Source organism: Vigna unguiculata, chromosome 5 (assembly GCF_004118075.2).
Source record: "Vigna unguiculata cultivar IT97K-499-35 chromosome 5, ASM411807v1, whole genome shotgun sequence".
Classification (NCBI taxonomy): Eukaryota; Viridiplantae; Streptophyta; class Magnoliopsida; order Fabales; family Fabaceae; genus Vigna; species Vigna unguiculata.
In genome coordinates, this window is record NC_040283.1 from 43361621 (window position 1) to 43377143 (window position 15523).

At 39.8% G+C, this 15523-nt stretch overlaps 2 protein-coding genes across 3 annotated transcripts; both read left to right on the forward strand.

Annotated features, from left to right (window-relative positions):
• The first annotated feature begins 759 nt into the window (after positions 1–759).
• LOC114183269 (histone deacetylase HDT1-like) lies at positions 760–3861 on the forward strand. Of its 2 annotated transcripts, none has more exons than XM_028070210.1 (10): positions 760–982; positions 1253–1326; positions 1405–1622; positions 1802–1824; positions 1913–1951; positions 2037–2206; positions 2970–3050; positions 3150–3240; positions 3408–3531; positions 3618–3861. In XM_028070210.1, the coding sequence occupies exons 1-10, from the start codon at positions 970–972 to the stop codon at positions 3676–3678; spliced, it is 894 nt and encodes a 297-aa protein (XP_027926011.1). In that variant the 5' UTR covers positions 760–969; the 3' UTR covers positions 3679–3861. The 2 variants fall into 2 exon arrangements, with proteins under 2 accessions (XP_027926011.1, XP_027926012.1); XM_028070211.1 differs by having other exon boundaries at positions 3411–3531.
• Positions 3862–6628: 2767 nt separating this feature from the next.
• LOC114184756 lies at positions 6629–8551 on the forward strand. Its single transcript, XM_028072067.1, has one exon. The coding sequence runs from the start codon at positions 6629–6631 to the stop codon at positions 8549–8551; it is 1923 nt and encodes a 640-aa protein (XP_027927868.1).
• The last annotated feature ends 6972 nt before the right edge of the window (positions 8552–15523 follow it).

A 15523-nucleotide genomic window follows, 5' to 3' on the forward strand; every position in this document is an offset into this window, starting at 1 on the left:
TGAAATAAAATTAATAGCTTTGATTTTTTTAGTGAATATTTTAATTCTATTCATACTGTTAGGGAAACAATTTTATTCATATTCAAAAGGTTAAAAAAGAAAACAATTTTTTTTTTTAAATTACATGTGCAATAATTATGATCTTTTAATCAACATGACTCTTAGAAGCCTAAAAGTTAACATGAAGTTAGTTATAGAAAATGTATTTCATGTTTATTAAAACATAAGAATATGAGAGGAATGCATTATTATTTCACATATAAGTCGAGAAAATAGAAGCATATTTAATTCCTCTAAAATAATTTATTAATTTAACAACCTAGAAAAATCATTTCTATACCGTGTTAGAATTCCGAATTTCCAATATCTTCTTAATAGTAATGTATAATTTGTTTGGGGTGAATGTGCTACGAAGAGAGCAATATTCTTGAAGGATAAAAGTGTTTTCCGGGATGGAGGTGGAGGGAAAGGTGGATGTGTTTCGGAAACAACAATCCATAAACATAAAAAAAATCTTACTTCGTAGTATGACAACCTTCAAGCTCGTCTCAGTTGATCTAAATGCAGCAAAATCGCAACCCAAGCTTATAAATCTTGTGTCTTTGTAATTATTTTTTGTTGACAAGAAAAGACAGTCAACTAAACACACACACGAAAGATCAAAAGGGGAGGGAGAAAAAAAAAAGGATTAAATTTAAAAATATAAAAGGGTAATTATGGCTTTTCATACATGGGGATGTAGATCGAAATTTTTGGAGGTGCAAGAAGAAATAGTTAAAAATCAAAGGTTTGGGATGAGAAAAAAAAAAAGAAAAACCCTAGTTGGGAGAGCGTCAGACAACCTTTTAGGGCTATAAATATTCATAAACCCTTAAAACCCTCTCTGTCTTCCCCGCCACTCTTCCATTTCATTTAGTTCTGACCTACTTTTCTTCTACTATCCTTCTTCTTCATTCTATTTTACTTCCAATGGAGTTTTGGGGTAATGGTTTTATTATTGACTTTTTTCTCTTATGCCTCTATTTTTTTTTGATTTGTTGTTTGTCCGACCGAAGTAATGTCCTCTCTGAGCGCGTGTTAAGCGTTCAACGGGTTCTTTTAAGTAATTGAAGTACTGATTTTTTGCATAACTTTTCTCTCCTGTGTCATCAGTGATGGCTAATACTCTTTTAAGCAGGAGTATACTAATATTATGGTTTATGTATTAGGGTTTTATGTAGATATATCTGATATTGTGGTTTTGTCTATTTAGGTGCTGAGGTTAAGGTTGGGGAGTCTGTTAAAGTTGACCCAACGGAATTTGAAGCATGCATCCACCTTTCTCAGGTTAGGGTTTTGGGTGTTTGCCATGTTTTGTTGTACGTTTTTGTGTGTAGACAAAGTTACTGACTTGTTGCTGTTTAGGCTGCCCTTGGTGAGGGAAAGAAAGACAAAGCAAATGAACCTGTGGTTCTGTACTTGAAGGTCGGTGAGCAGAAGTTTGTCCTGGGAACACTCTCCAGGGAGAAAATCCCTCAAATATCTCTGGAATTGGTTCTGGAGAAGGAGTTTGAACTATCCCACAGTTCAAAGAGTGCCAGTGTTCATTTCTGTGGATACAAAGCATATTACTCTGGCGATGAATATCCTTGGCATTACTGAACTATTTTTAAGTTTTTAAATTTCTGTTTATCTTAATGTTTGAGTCTATGTGGAACATCTGTTTTATCCAAATGAATCACTGGGAACTCATATTTGTTTGGCTATCATATATTGTCTTTTTCGTTTTTTTCCTTGACTTTTGTTCTGTTTTGGCCGGCACTAGTGAGGAGGATGATTTTACTGGTAAGGCTCAAACATTTACTTATAAAAATAGATATTACATTTGGATTGAGTTGCTTGGTCTGACATTTGCGGTTTTGTAATTGAACAGATAGTGATGAGGATATTCCATTGGTTAACACAGAGAATGGTACCTGCATTTTCTTAATCGTAGTTTTTTTATTGCTTGTGTACGAGTCTACACGGCTAGCTAATTTACATGTATCTTATGTTAGGAAAACTTGAAAAGAAAGCTGAAGAATTGAAGGCACTTGTATCTAAAAAGCTTGATGCTAAGGCTGGTGCTGCAGCAAAAAAAGTCAAGGTCGTTGAGCCAGAAAAAGACAATGAGGATTCTGATGATGATTCTGATGAAGATGATGCTTTGGGAATTTCTGATGAAGAGGTATTGGTTTGATTTTGTTTTGAATTGCTCTTGATGTGAAATACTTTTGCTCTGTTTATAATATGACTACCTCTAGTCAAATATACTCAAATGGTTAGAAGTAGATACTTTTGTTGAAATTGTTTGCTATCAAGGGCTTCATATAGTGCTGCCATTGTGGTATATCTGCCCCTGCCATCTAAAGGGGGAGTTGTAGATTTGTGCTTTTTTAAAGATTTGATAACAGTAGAAGGCTTGGATTTAGGTGAGATGACTAATAGTTATTATGTAGGAAACTTGTATTTGACTTCTGTTGGTGTTTTGTTTTGGTCAACCATGACTTGTTTTAATTATAATGAGAGGTTGCTAATTGAGTAATTTTAATTATATTTTAGAATTTATTTGCATATAGTATACTTTATATACACTATACAAAATATAAAATAGTGGTTATTGTTGAGTTTGGAATCTCTATTCATTTTTGGTACTATCCCTTTACTGGACTTGCAATTTGTAATGGTTTTGCTATTTTAAAATATATCCAAAGTTTTTTATATATCAAATTCAATGTTTTTGAAGATACAGTAGAGGTGCAATTTTTCTACAGGCAGTCTTGCTAGTTGTTTTAAAGATTTTGCAGTTGGAATTAGAACCTTGTTAGTGAAAGTAACTAATTGCTCTTGATAACACTCTTGCAGAATTGTAACAATTAACCTTTCAAGTATTCATCTTTAAAATTTTGGTGTCATATTTCATGGTGACATTTTACTGTTTAACTTTTTAGATGGAGGATGCCGACAGTGATGACAGTGATGAGGATGATGACAGTGATGAAGATGGCGATGAAGAGACCCCTCCTAAGAAAGTATTGGATTTTCACCTGTCATTATTTCCTTTTTTATGTTTTATTTCCATGATAGTGTTATTGTGACTTAATATTTTGTAATTGACTTTGTTTTTGTAGGCGAATTTGGCAAAGAAGAGACCAAATGAATCTGCAGCAAAAACTCCTGTCTCCTCCAAGAAAGCTAAAAATGCTTCTCCTGAAAAGACTGGTGAGACTTGCACACTCCACTGGATAAGCTTACATAATTACATGATTTATTATATATGCATGTTTATAGCTGTATTTTGTCCGTGAATGTTTTACATTATTGTAGTGAATGCATATGATGAATGAACTTGGAAACTGATGTATTCATGTCTTTAATTTGTGATTTAGAAGGTAAGAAAAACTTGAAAGCAGAAACTCCTCAATCCGTGAAAAAAGGTGGAAAGACTCCCAACACTGAAGCCAAAGACAAAAGTCCCAAGTCTGGTGGACTTGTTTGCAAAAGTTGCAGCAAGTATGTTTTTTTACAAAAACCCACAAAGCTTAGCTCTGTTACATTGTATTATGACCTAATGTTAATATTGTGTGTTTCTGGTGCAGGACTTTCAACACCGACACTGGTCTGCAACAACATACCAAGGCCAAGCACGGTGATCAGTGATATTTTTGCAGTTGGATAGGTTATTCATGATTATTTCATCGCTATGTAATAGAGTATTTTAAGGACGTTAGGTTATGTCCTTGTTTTTGGCCTAGTAAACCCTGGAAGTTTCATATTTCGGAAGTTTTGTTTGATATTTTTGTGGGAAGTTCTATTAGTGTTTAAAGTGTTTGTTCTTTGATATTTGGTGTGAATCTCTCTTAATTTTTTTTTAAATGTTATTAGCGCAAAGTGTTATATGTTTGACAATTTATTAGAAATATAATTTGTCTAGTTTTTTAAAATGCTATTAGCGCGAAGTGTTATGTTGACAATTTATTAGAAATCATTATTGTATATACGATTTTTTAAATAAGTATTATGATTTAAAATTTTATTATATACTATATAATTTAATAAGATATTTAGACTATTAATATTTGTGCAGAGTAAACAAATGGAAAAAAATTATTTAATATTTTTCAAAAAATTAGTTAACAAATAAATTAAAAATACGATGAATGTTTCATATTTAGGAATAGGTTTAAATACACATTTGGTTTCTATTTTTGTCAAAATTATTCAATCTGGTCCCTATTTTGGTTGTTTGTTCAATTTAGTTCTCGTTTTGGTAAAATCGCATTAAAATTTTTAACAGCACAGTGTAACTGTTTGGCCTACGTGTCAGTTTTTATGCTGGCACAGTGTATCGTTAAAAATAAAATGTGATTTTATTGCAGCGAAAAGTGATAACTAAAGGGGATTAATCATTTGAGTGAAGTGGGAACGAAGGAGATCGTGGAGAACATTCAAGAGATGGCCTAGGGTTAGTCAGAAAGGGGAAGAAAATTAGGGTTTTTGCGACTGGAGAGTTCATCAGGTAGGGTTTGCATTCAAGTTTGGAGCGTGATTGCGATTGAAGGTTCTTCGACATTGTGGTTGGAGATTGCGATTGGAGGTTCGCATTCAAGTTTGAAGTGTCAACCAGGTGCAGGTTCGCATTCAAGTTTGAAGTGTCAACCAGGTGCAGGTTCGCATTCGTCTTGGAGTTGTATTTTTCGTTTGTGGTGGGTTTGCAGTGGGTTTTATATCTTTTGTGTTTGAGTGTTTAAAAAGTTGAACTTTTTGGGTTGATTTCTGTACTGCCTCTTCATTTGTGGTTGATTTGCGGTGGATTTTACAACTTTATGATTTATTGTGTATTGTATTGTCGCTTTCGATAGTGGGTAGGGTAATATTATGTGTTCGGTGGTCCCCTTGTGTTCCCCTTTGTTTATTCATGTTTCAGGTGTGTGGTCCCCTGTTTAATTGATAGCATATAATTTTTTGTTTTTAGATGCGTGACGAGAGATTCAAGGTTGTGGTCCACCATGGTGGACATTTTGTTCAGAATGGTGGGCTTTTATATGTGGGTGGATTGATTGATCAATGGTCATGTGACCCAGACACATGGGGGTATTTGGATAATGTTAATTTTTACCATTATCCAAGCTATATTTCATTAGCAAAATCATCTCTTCCAAAGCGTTTAACCTACTTAATCCTCAATTTTACCTTATTTTTGTAAATAAATACATTGTGGGTTACATTGATCTAAATATACCACTAATCCCCATTTTTGTGTCCCTTTTGTAGATGGGAAGCTTTGTTCCAAAAATCCAGACTAATGAGTGACCCAAAATAGCAAAGAGAGAAGAAAAATGTCAACAGGAAGCGCCTGGCGACGCGAAGCCAACGCCAGGCGGAACAGACCGCCAGCTACGCGCCAGCCAAGCGCCAGACAGGCGCTACTGTTAGTCACCGCCTGGCGGCACTTGGTCACCGCCGGGCGGTAGCGGGAAGACTTGCTCCCTGTTTGGTGGCTTGCGCCTGGCGGTGAGACCCTTCCGCCAGGCGCCTGTTTTCGCTGATGTGTCAAGTGACCCTTTTTCTTCTGTTTTCGCGGAGGGAAACTCATCTTTGGCATTTTGGAGGCACGAAGAACACATTTGGAGAGCTTGGAGGAGTGCTAGGGCTTTTGGGAACAGCTCCATCTTCCTCTTTGTATCTCTTTCTCTTCCATCTCTTCCATTTTTAAGCTTGAGCTCTCCATGGCAATGGAGAGCTAAACCCATTTTTGTTGGGGTTAGATGTAACCACGAAACTCTTGTGTAAATGCAAATGTTTTGATTATATATATGACTCTTTCATTAATTGCTAGTCTTCTTATTTCTTCACTTAAAGCTTGCATTGATTTAGCCATCTCTTGCATGATTTTTGGTTCATGGGGTGTGAAAATATCTTTTGAAACCTAGATTTGGAATAAGAGAACTCAATGGAGCTTGTACCTAGGAATGGGGCTTGACCCATTGGTTGTCTTAAGCCCTTGTGCATAAAGCAAATTTGCTTATTAAGAGTTCAAGGAATTGACTTTTAATAAAGAAATTTAGGCTCAATCTATTAAGGAATTAGGGTTTGAGTAATATTGTGGGTTGGCATTAGCATATTAATGAAGAGGATGTTAAATTGTAGTTTCATGAGAGCATAGTTGGTGAATTCTAACCTCGGCAATATCAAGTCATATCATTTCTAATCTTTTCCACTCACTAAGTGCCTTTAACTTCCAAAGTTCAATTTTAATTATTTATGCAAAGTTTAATTTCATACATTAAAACTCAAAATATGGATTTATTCGTTAGTTTAAATTAGTCACTAATTACGCAATTAATTAGTATACACGAGTCTCTTGGGAAACGATATCTCGGTCTTACTGGTTACTACTTGCACGACTTGGTACACTTGCCAAAGTCTTAACAAGTTTTTGGCGCCGTTGCCGAGGACCCGTGTCTAATACTAGACTTTTGTGTGATTTCTGACTTATTTAGACTTAAATTCTTTTGTGCATATTTACTGTTTTTGTTTACTTTTATACGCACATTAATTTTGGGCTAACTTGTAGTTCGAGCTTGCTTTTGTTGTTGCTCTATAGTTTATGCAGGGTAGGATCCGTACAAGGAGAACTGCATCTTCAGAACCACTCCTTGTTGATCCCGAGATAGAGAAAACTGCCCGCAGAAACAATAGTGCCACAAGGAGAAGACGAGCTCAAGCACAACAAGTTGCCCATCACTCTTCTGCTTCAGACAATCTTTCATCTACTTCTCAGAATCCTAATCCTTTGCCAGAAGCAGAAATGGCAGACAATCCTCATGGTGATGGTAGAGGTCGTGAAAGACGCACTTTGGAAGATTATGCAGCGTTCACAGGCCATGTTAACTTCAACAATATTGCTAGGCCAACTGTCAATGCCACCAACATGGAGATGAAGCCAGCTCTTATTCATCTGGTGCAGAGTAATCAGTTCAATGGCCTGTCTCATGAGAATCCCTACACTCATCTGGCCACATTCTTGGAGATATGCAATACTGTGAAGATCCATCAAGTTCCTGATGAAGCCATACGCCTGAGTCTCTTCCCGTTCTCACTAGCAGGACCTGCAAAAGCCTGGTTGAATTCCTTTCCTGAAAATAGCCTCACTAACTGGGATGATGTGGTTGCAAAGTTCTTGAGCAAATATTTTCCCCAGTCCAAGGTTAATAAGGGAAAACAGGAAATCTCGGCATTTCAACAAGATATGGATGAGTCCTTGGGCCAAGCATGGGATAGATTCAAGGGACTGCTAAGGAAGACTCCCATTCATGGGTTTGATCAACCTACACAACTTACTCTTTTCTTGGCAGGTCTTAAATCCCAATCAAAGTTGATGTTAGATGTCTCTGCCGATGGGAGTATCAAGTGGAAGACACCAGAGGAAGCTTATGAGTTAATAGAGAATATGGCCGCCAATGATAATGAAGCTTACACTGAGAGAGCCCATTCTCAAAAGAAGGGTATTCTAGAGCTTCAATCTCAAGATGCTCTATTGGCTCAAAACAAGATTATGACTCAGCAGCTGGAGACCCTCATGAAGAAACTGTCACAACTTCCTCAAGAGCTTCAAAATGCCTCTATAGCTCAACTCCAACAAGTGCAAAGTTGTGAGTTATGTGGAGGAAACCATACTAATGGGCAATGTGCTATGCCAAGCACATCTCAAGAGGAAGTTAGTTATATGGGCAATCAAGGCCGACCAGGGAACTATAACCAAGGATGGAGACCTCATCAAAACATGGGCCAAGCAGGACCTTCCAATAGGCCCCCACATCAACAAACTTATCAACATCCTTCTTTGTCTGATAGAACATCCAAGATTGAAGACATGATGCAGCAATTCATGCAAATGTCAATTCAGAATCAGAAGAACACCGATGCCTCGATTAAAAACTTGGAGGTGCAAGTGGGGCAATTGGCCAAGCAAGTGGCAAATCAACAAAGTAGTTCATTTTCCGCCAACACCGAAGCCAATCCCAAAGAGCAATGCAAAGCGGTGGTCACAAGAAGTGGTAAAGAAGTGGGGTTGAATGCTAAAGGAAGTGATGAAGCTAAAGCCAAGCCCAATGATAAAGGAGAAGAAAAAGATGAGGAAGAGATAGATGAGGAAATTGTTGTAGAAGAGGAAGAGAATAAAATTGAAAATAGAGAAAATGAGAAAAAGAAGGAAGTGGCAATAAAGCCACCACCAGTGAAGACTCTCCTATATCCTCTTAAGCCTTCTAAGAAAGATAAAGAAAGGCAATTTGCAAGGTTTTTGGACATTTTCAAGAGGCTTCAAATCAATATTCCCTTCTCAGAAGCCTTAGAGCAAATGCCAACCTATGCAAAGTTTATGAAGGAAATCCTCACAAAGAAGAGAAGATTTATTGAAGAGGAAACCATAGAACAAGAGGCTGATGCAGTGGTATCATTCAGAAGATGTTGCCTCCAAAGTTTAAGGATCCTGGCAGCTTTACACTTCCAGTCACAATTGGGAGCCTAACTTTGGGGAAGGCCTTACTTGATTTGGGTGCTAGCATCAACTTGATGCCTCTTTCTATGCTCAAGAAGATTGGGGAGTTGGAAATCAAGCCCACTCGAATGACATTGCAACTAGCGGATAGGTCAATCAAATACCCCCACGGAGTAGTGGAGGATGTGCTAGTTAAAGTTGACAAGTTCCTATTCCCAGTGGACTTTGTTATAATGGAGATGGAGGAGGATGTTGAAGTTCCTCTCATATTGGGGAGGCCATTTATGAAGACTGCAAGAGTGCTAATTGATGTTGATGATGGCAAACTCATAGTGAGAGTTCAAGATGAAGAAGTGAACTTCAATGTCTTTGAAGCCATGTCTCACCCAAAAGATATTGGAGGATGCTTCAGAGTTGATATGCTTGATGAAGTGCTCATGAGCTCCAAGAAAGATCTACATGCCTCATCTCCTCTAGAGAAAGCTCTACTTGATGCCTTTGAGATTCTCAATGATGAGGAGGAGAAAAAGATTGATGAGTGCTTAGCCAATCTTGACGCTTTGAAGGAAATCCCTCCTCATGAGGCGAAGATGGAAGACTTGAAGGGTGAGAATGAAGTCACAGAGCCAAAAGTGGAGTTGAAGATGTTACCCCAACATTTGAAGTATGTGTTTCTTGAAGGGGGTAGCAACAAACCTGTGATTATCAGTAGCTCCTTATCACCCTCAGAAGAAGAAAAGTTGATTGAGGTGTTAAAAGTCAACTTAGGAGCCATTGGTTGGTCCATATCTGATCTGAAGGGAATCAGTCCCTCCTACTGTATGCACAGAATCTTCATGGAGGAGGATTTCAAGCCAGTGGCACAACCTCAGAGAAGGTTGAATCCTGTGATGAAAGAGGAGGTGAGAAAGGAGGTATTAAAACTCCTAGATGCTGGGATTATCTACCCAATCTCTGATAGTGCATGGGTGAGTCCAGTGCAAGTGGTTCCCAAGAAGGGCGGCATGACAATGGTTCGTAATGACAAGAATGAGTTGATACCCACACGAACCGTGACCGGCTGGAGGATGTGCATAGACTACAGGAAGTTGAACAAGGCCACAAGGAAGGATCACTTCCCTCTTCCTTTCATGGATCAAATGTTAGAGAGATTGGTGGGTCAAGCTTTTTATTGCTTTTTGGATGGCTATTCTGGTTATAACCAGATTGTGGTGGTCCCTAAAGACCAAGAGAAGACCGCCTTCACTTGCCCTTTTGGTATCTATGCCTATAGAAAGATGCCATTTGGGCTTTGCAATGCACCAGCCACATTTCAACGATGCATGTTGGCTATTTTCTCCGACCTTGTGGAGAAGTGCATAGAGGTCTTCATGGATGACTTCTCGGTGTTTGGAAGTTCATTCGATCTTTGCTTGGCAAATTTGGAAGTTGTGCTCAAGAGATGTGTTGAAACCAATCTCATTCTCAATTGGGAGAAATGCCATTTCATGGTGACTGAAGGGATTGTCTTGGGCCACAAAATATCTTCCAAGGGCATTGAAGTGGACAAAGCAAAGGTGGATGTCATTGAGAAACTCCCACCACCAACAAATGTGAAGGGAATCCGGAACTTTCTTGGACATGCGGGTTTCTACCGACGCTTCATCAAGGATTTCTCCAAAATAGCCAAGCCATTGAGCAACTTGCTCAATAAGGATATTTTCTTTAATTTTGATGTTGAATGTTTAAATGCTTTCAATCTTTTGAAAACCAGCCTAGTCTCCGCACCCAAAATCATTGCACCTAATTGGGAACTTGATTTTGAACTTATGTGTGATGCAAGTGATTATGCGGTTGGGGCTGTTTTGGGGCAAAGAAAGAATAAAATTTTTCACTCCATACACTATGCTAGTAAAGTCCTTAATGAACATCAAGTGAATTATGCAACTACTGAAAAGGAGTTACTAGTAATAGTGTATGCCTTGGAAAAATTTCGTTCTTATCTCATTAGTTCTAAAGTAGTGGTTTACACTGATTATGATGCAATCAAATACTTGCTTACTAAACCTGATTCTAAACCTAGACTCATTAGGTGGATTTTGTTGTTGCAGGAATTTGATCTTGAGATTAAAGACAAGAAGGGTTGTGAAAATCAAGTGGCAGACCATCTGTCAAGACTGGTGAATGAAGAGGTGACCACACTGGAGCAGGAAGTGTTAGAAGAATTCCCTAATGAAAAGCTGCTCCTAGTATCTAATAGACCTTGGTTTGCAGAAATGGCAAACTTTAAGACTGCTCAAGTTGTTCATGAGGATATGAGTTGGCATCAGCAACAGAAGCTGTTCAGGGAAGCAAAATACTATGTATGGGATGATCCTCATCTTTTCAAGATTGGGGCAGACAATCTGTTGAGGAGATGTGTGTCTGAAGAGGAGGCAAGAGATATCTTGTGGCACTGCCACAATTCACCCTATGGAGGACACTACAGTGGAGAAAGAACAGCTGCAAAGATTCTACAATCTGGGTTCTATTGGCCGAGCATTTTCAAGGATTCTCATGCACATGTGAAACACTGTGACAAGTGCCAAAGAACAGGGAGTATCTCCAGAAGGAATGAAATGCCTTTGCAGAACATACTCGAGGTTGAAGTGTTTGATTGTTGGGGTATTGATTTCATTGGCCCTTTGCCTTCCTCATTCTCTAAGGAGTATATCTTGTTGGCTGTGGACTATGTCAGCAAATGGGTGGAAGCTGTTGCCACACCCACAAATGATGCTAAGACAGTCATCAAGTTTCTCAAGAAGAACATATTCTCCAGATTTGGTGTCCCAAAAGTCTTGATAAGTGATGGAGGTTCTCACTTCTGCAACACTCAGTTGAAGAAAGTCTTGGAGCACTACAATGTCAGACACAAAGTTGCCTCTCCTTACCATCCTCAGTCAAATGGACAAGCAGAGGTGTCAAATAGAGAAATCAAGAGGATCCTTGAGAAGACCACTTCTTCCTCAAGAAAGGATTGGTCTATTAAGTTAGACGATGCTCTGTGGGCCTATAGGACTGCATTCAAGACTCCAATTGGGTTGACTCCATTCCAATTGGTATATGGGAAGGCTTGTCATCTTCCGGTGGAGTTGGAGCACAAAGCCTATTGGGCCATGAAGTTCTTGAATTTTGATTCATCCTTGTCAGGGGAGAAGAGGAAGCTACAACTTCATGAGTTGGGAGAAATGCGACTCAATGCCTATGAGTCCTCCAAGAGCTATAAAGAGAAAGTGAAGGCCTATCATGATAGGAAGTTGGTGAAAAGAGATTTTAAACCCGGTCAACAAGTGCTTCTGTTCAACTCAAGATTCAAATTATTCCCAGGGAAGTTGAAATCCAAGTGGTCAGGCCCATTTACCATCAAAGAGGTGAAAGCTTATGGGGCAATTGAAATTGAAGACCCTTCCTCACAAAGGAGTTGGGTAGTGAATGGCCAAAGGCTCAAGCCTTATTTGGGTGGTGAAGTTTTGAGGATGGCCACCGTCATGCACCTCAGTGAAGCCTAGAGTCCTTACCCGTCAGGCTCGTGACGTTAAACAAGCGCTTCCTGGGAGGCAACCCAGTGCTTTAAACTCATTCTAGCTTTTAATTTTCGTTTTTAAGATAGCTTTGTGTTTTTATGCATGTGTGAAGTGTGTTAGCATAGATTGTTGTGTTTGAATTGATGTTTGAACTTTGTGCTAATTTTGTTGCATGCATTTCTGAATTTGTGGAAGCATAGTCTTCATGCATAGTTAGTTTTAGGATGTGATAGCATGTAATTGTGTTCAACTTTTGTGCATCATAGAATATGATAGTGTAAAGTTGGTTGTTTGTGAGAATAGGAGTAGCATAGTGTATAGTGAAATCATGTCTTAAATTAAGTTGTGCATTTGTTAAGTGAATTGAATGTGAATGCTTGAATGTGAATGCTTGATTTAAAGTTGGAAAAGCTTGAAAAAGATGCTTGCAAGAGTGAAATGTTGGGTGGAGTACAATAGAGTCAAAACCAACCCAACCAATAGCCAAAAACACAAAAATCTCCACCACTGCAGTAGTCGCCTGGCGCTACACTCCCTCCCGCCTGGCGATATATGTGAAATTGACCACTGGAAGCACTGCAGAAGCATACCGCCTGGCGGTTCCCTAGCGCCGCCTAGCGCCATACCAGAAAAAGAGGTCCAGTGGCATTTTACTGGTATATCGCCTGGCGGTTCGTGACCTACCGCCAGGCGGTAGCGCTACGCAAGCTCACGTTGGGCTTTTTAAAATCTGTTTTGAGTTGGCCCACTCCTCACACTCGTGCTGCACTCTCAAAGAACCTTAAATCTCGCCTGGCGCCGCTGTTCCCTGCTCTCACCTCTTGCCAAACCCTAATCCCCAATTCCAAATCCCTATTCTCGTGCCCTAACCACTCACACTCACACTGCTGCCACACTATCGCCAGGCGCAGCTACCCCATTTCACACAAGCCACTCTTCACGAGTTCTCCAGCTTACTCTTGCATTCCACTCACTCAAGCATTCCACTCAAGTAAACTTTCTTGTGTTTTTCTTCTTGTTTCTAGAGTATATGTTTTTTGTACTAAAAAATCCTTGACTCATTAGTTTAGGGTTTTACTTTGCTTTGATTCTCGTTTTTTTTTATGATGATGTTCTGTTTGCAAGTTTGTGTTAATGTGCTTGGGCTACCATTGTGGTTGTGTTTCTGCTGTCTGTGTTGTTTTTCAAAAGTCCATGGCTACTCTGTTGTGTACCGCCTGGCGGTGGCCATTTTGGCCTGTTTTACCGCCAGGCGGTAGCGCCTTGCATAGCTCACTGTTGCGAGCTAGCGCCTTGCGGCCGTTTTGAAGGGGCCAGGCGGTGGCCCTTGTTTCTGCCTCTTTCTTTGCTTTTCTTGTGTTTGTAGGTTGGGTTGTGAGGCACCAATGCTACAATGGTTTTTGCATCTGAATGACTTGACATTTTGTTGTTCTATTTTAGTCTTTAAATGCAATTAACTCTCTTTTTGATTGAATCTCTCACTCCAATGCTAACTTTAAATTGCCTCTTTGTACTAATGTTTATTTTGCAGATGGCATCCTCCTCAAATCCCAAAAGGATGAAGACCACCGTTGGCAACCCTTCGAAAGGGCAAAAACGAAAGGAGAGAATATTACTTCCTCACAAAGGATAATGAGGACCGCTTCCAAGTGGTCATGCAACGAATGTTGGTGGCAGAGAGGAAAATGATTCTTAAGCCCGGGGAGGTCAACGAATTTCAGCTGGAGTTGATCAGGCGTGGCTGGGAAAGGCTGGGTAGCTATCCTAGCACTTTTAGTGTAACCTTGGTGAAGGAATTCTATGCTAACGCCAAGGTTACCACCTCAGCAACCCCCACCTTTCTCAGTTATGTGCGGGGGAAAAGGGTGCCCTTTGATGCTGACACGATCAATGAGTTTTTGGGCACCCAGCTGGCTGATGATGTGGAGTGCCAGTTTTCAGTGTTAGATGATGAGGGCGTGGCGCCTGGAGAGCTGATCCAAGCACTCTGCTTGGCGGGTGAAGGATTTCACAGGGGTACGATTCAGAGAGGTTCCCTTCACCCTTTGGCTCGCTTCTGGTCAGCATTTGTACACGCCAACATCTCCCCGTGCTCCCATGTGTCTGATCTTACGGAGGGACGCGCCACCATTTTATACACTATCCTGACAGGTCGGGTGATGGATGTAGGACAGTTTATTGCAAATGAGATCCACCGGTGTGCCAACGCTGCTGGCAAGGCCGCTTTTGGCCATCCCTCTCTCATCACCCATCTTTGTAGCCTGGCAGGGGTGGATATTTCTGTACCCCCGTTGGAGAAAGCAACGCAGGACTTGGATTTTTCATATTTTCAGAGGTTCTGCTCAGTTGCTCCCAGACCCAAGAGGCGCCATCAGCCACAGGCCGATCTTGAGCCAGAGCCCGAGCCCGAGCCCGAGGCAACACCCACCATTGACATGCGGTTGCAGGCTTTAGAGGCCAAGCTCGACCACCTTCAACTCCTGGAACCCCAGATGCAAGCCTTATACCGGATGGGGATGGCCAATGCTGACATGCTTAGGGGCATCTCCCTAATTATACCCGAGCTGCACACCCCATCAGTTGAGGAGTTTGCTGCCACTGTTGTTTGGCCTGGGGCCCAGGCCACTACTACTAGGGGAGGTGGAGCCTTAGCTGCTGCAGAGGATGAGGAGGAGGATCTAGACGAAGAGGGCGAGGATGACGCCTGAGCACTTGGAGAGAATGATTCACTTTTTGCAGGACTTGTTTTGTTGATAGTCCTGATTTATTTTATGCTTTTAGTTTTCAGTCTTAACTTTCTTTTGATAGTATTGATCTTTTTAGCATAGTGTAGAACTTTGTAACTTGGTTGTGGTGAACTAATCTTTTGCATTGAATTACTACTTTTCATGATCATCTTTTGTGCTTGTTATGAAATGATGTTGAATTAGCTTGTGAGCATGAGCTTGTGGTTGTTCTCATTTTGATATAGTGATGCTTGAGTTTAATTGTGATCAATGATTTTGGCATATGTTGACAATTGTGGAACCCAAATACCCGGTGAGAGGTTGTGCCCCAGAGTTGATTTGTGTGAATGCTATCACTGTGAACTCATAATTGAATTTGCTTGAGTTCAATTGCTATTCATTTACTTGCATGCTACAGGTGATCAAGGCCATCTTTCTTTTTCTTTACATAATTGAGCCAATCCTTTTTAAGTTACTTGTGTGCAAATCCTTTGAGTCTTATTTGAGCCTTAAAGATAATATATGTCATTCCTTGAACCTTGAGCATAGTGAAGATATTGACTACCTTACTTTGAGCTTGAGAGAGCAAATGATTGTTAGTCATGAGTATGGTTCAAGTTTGGGGGAATTATTGCTAATACAAGGGAGCATGGGAAAATTTGTAAAGTTTTTGGTTCAATTCAAAAAAAAAAAAAAAAAGAAAAGAAAAGAAAAGAAAAGAAAATTGGTGCAAG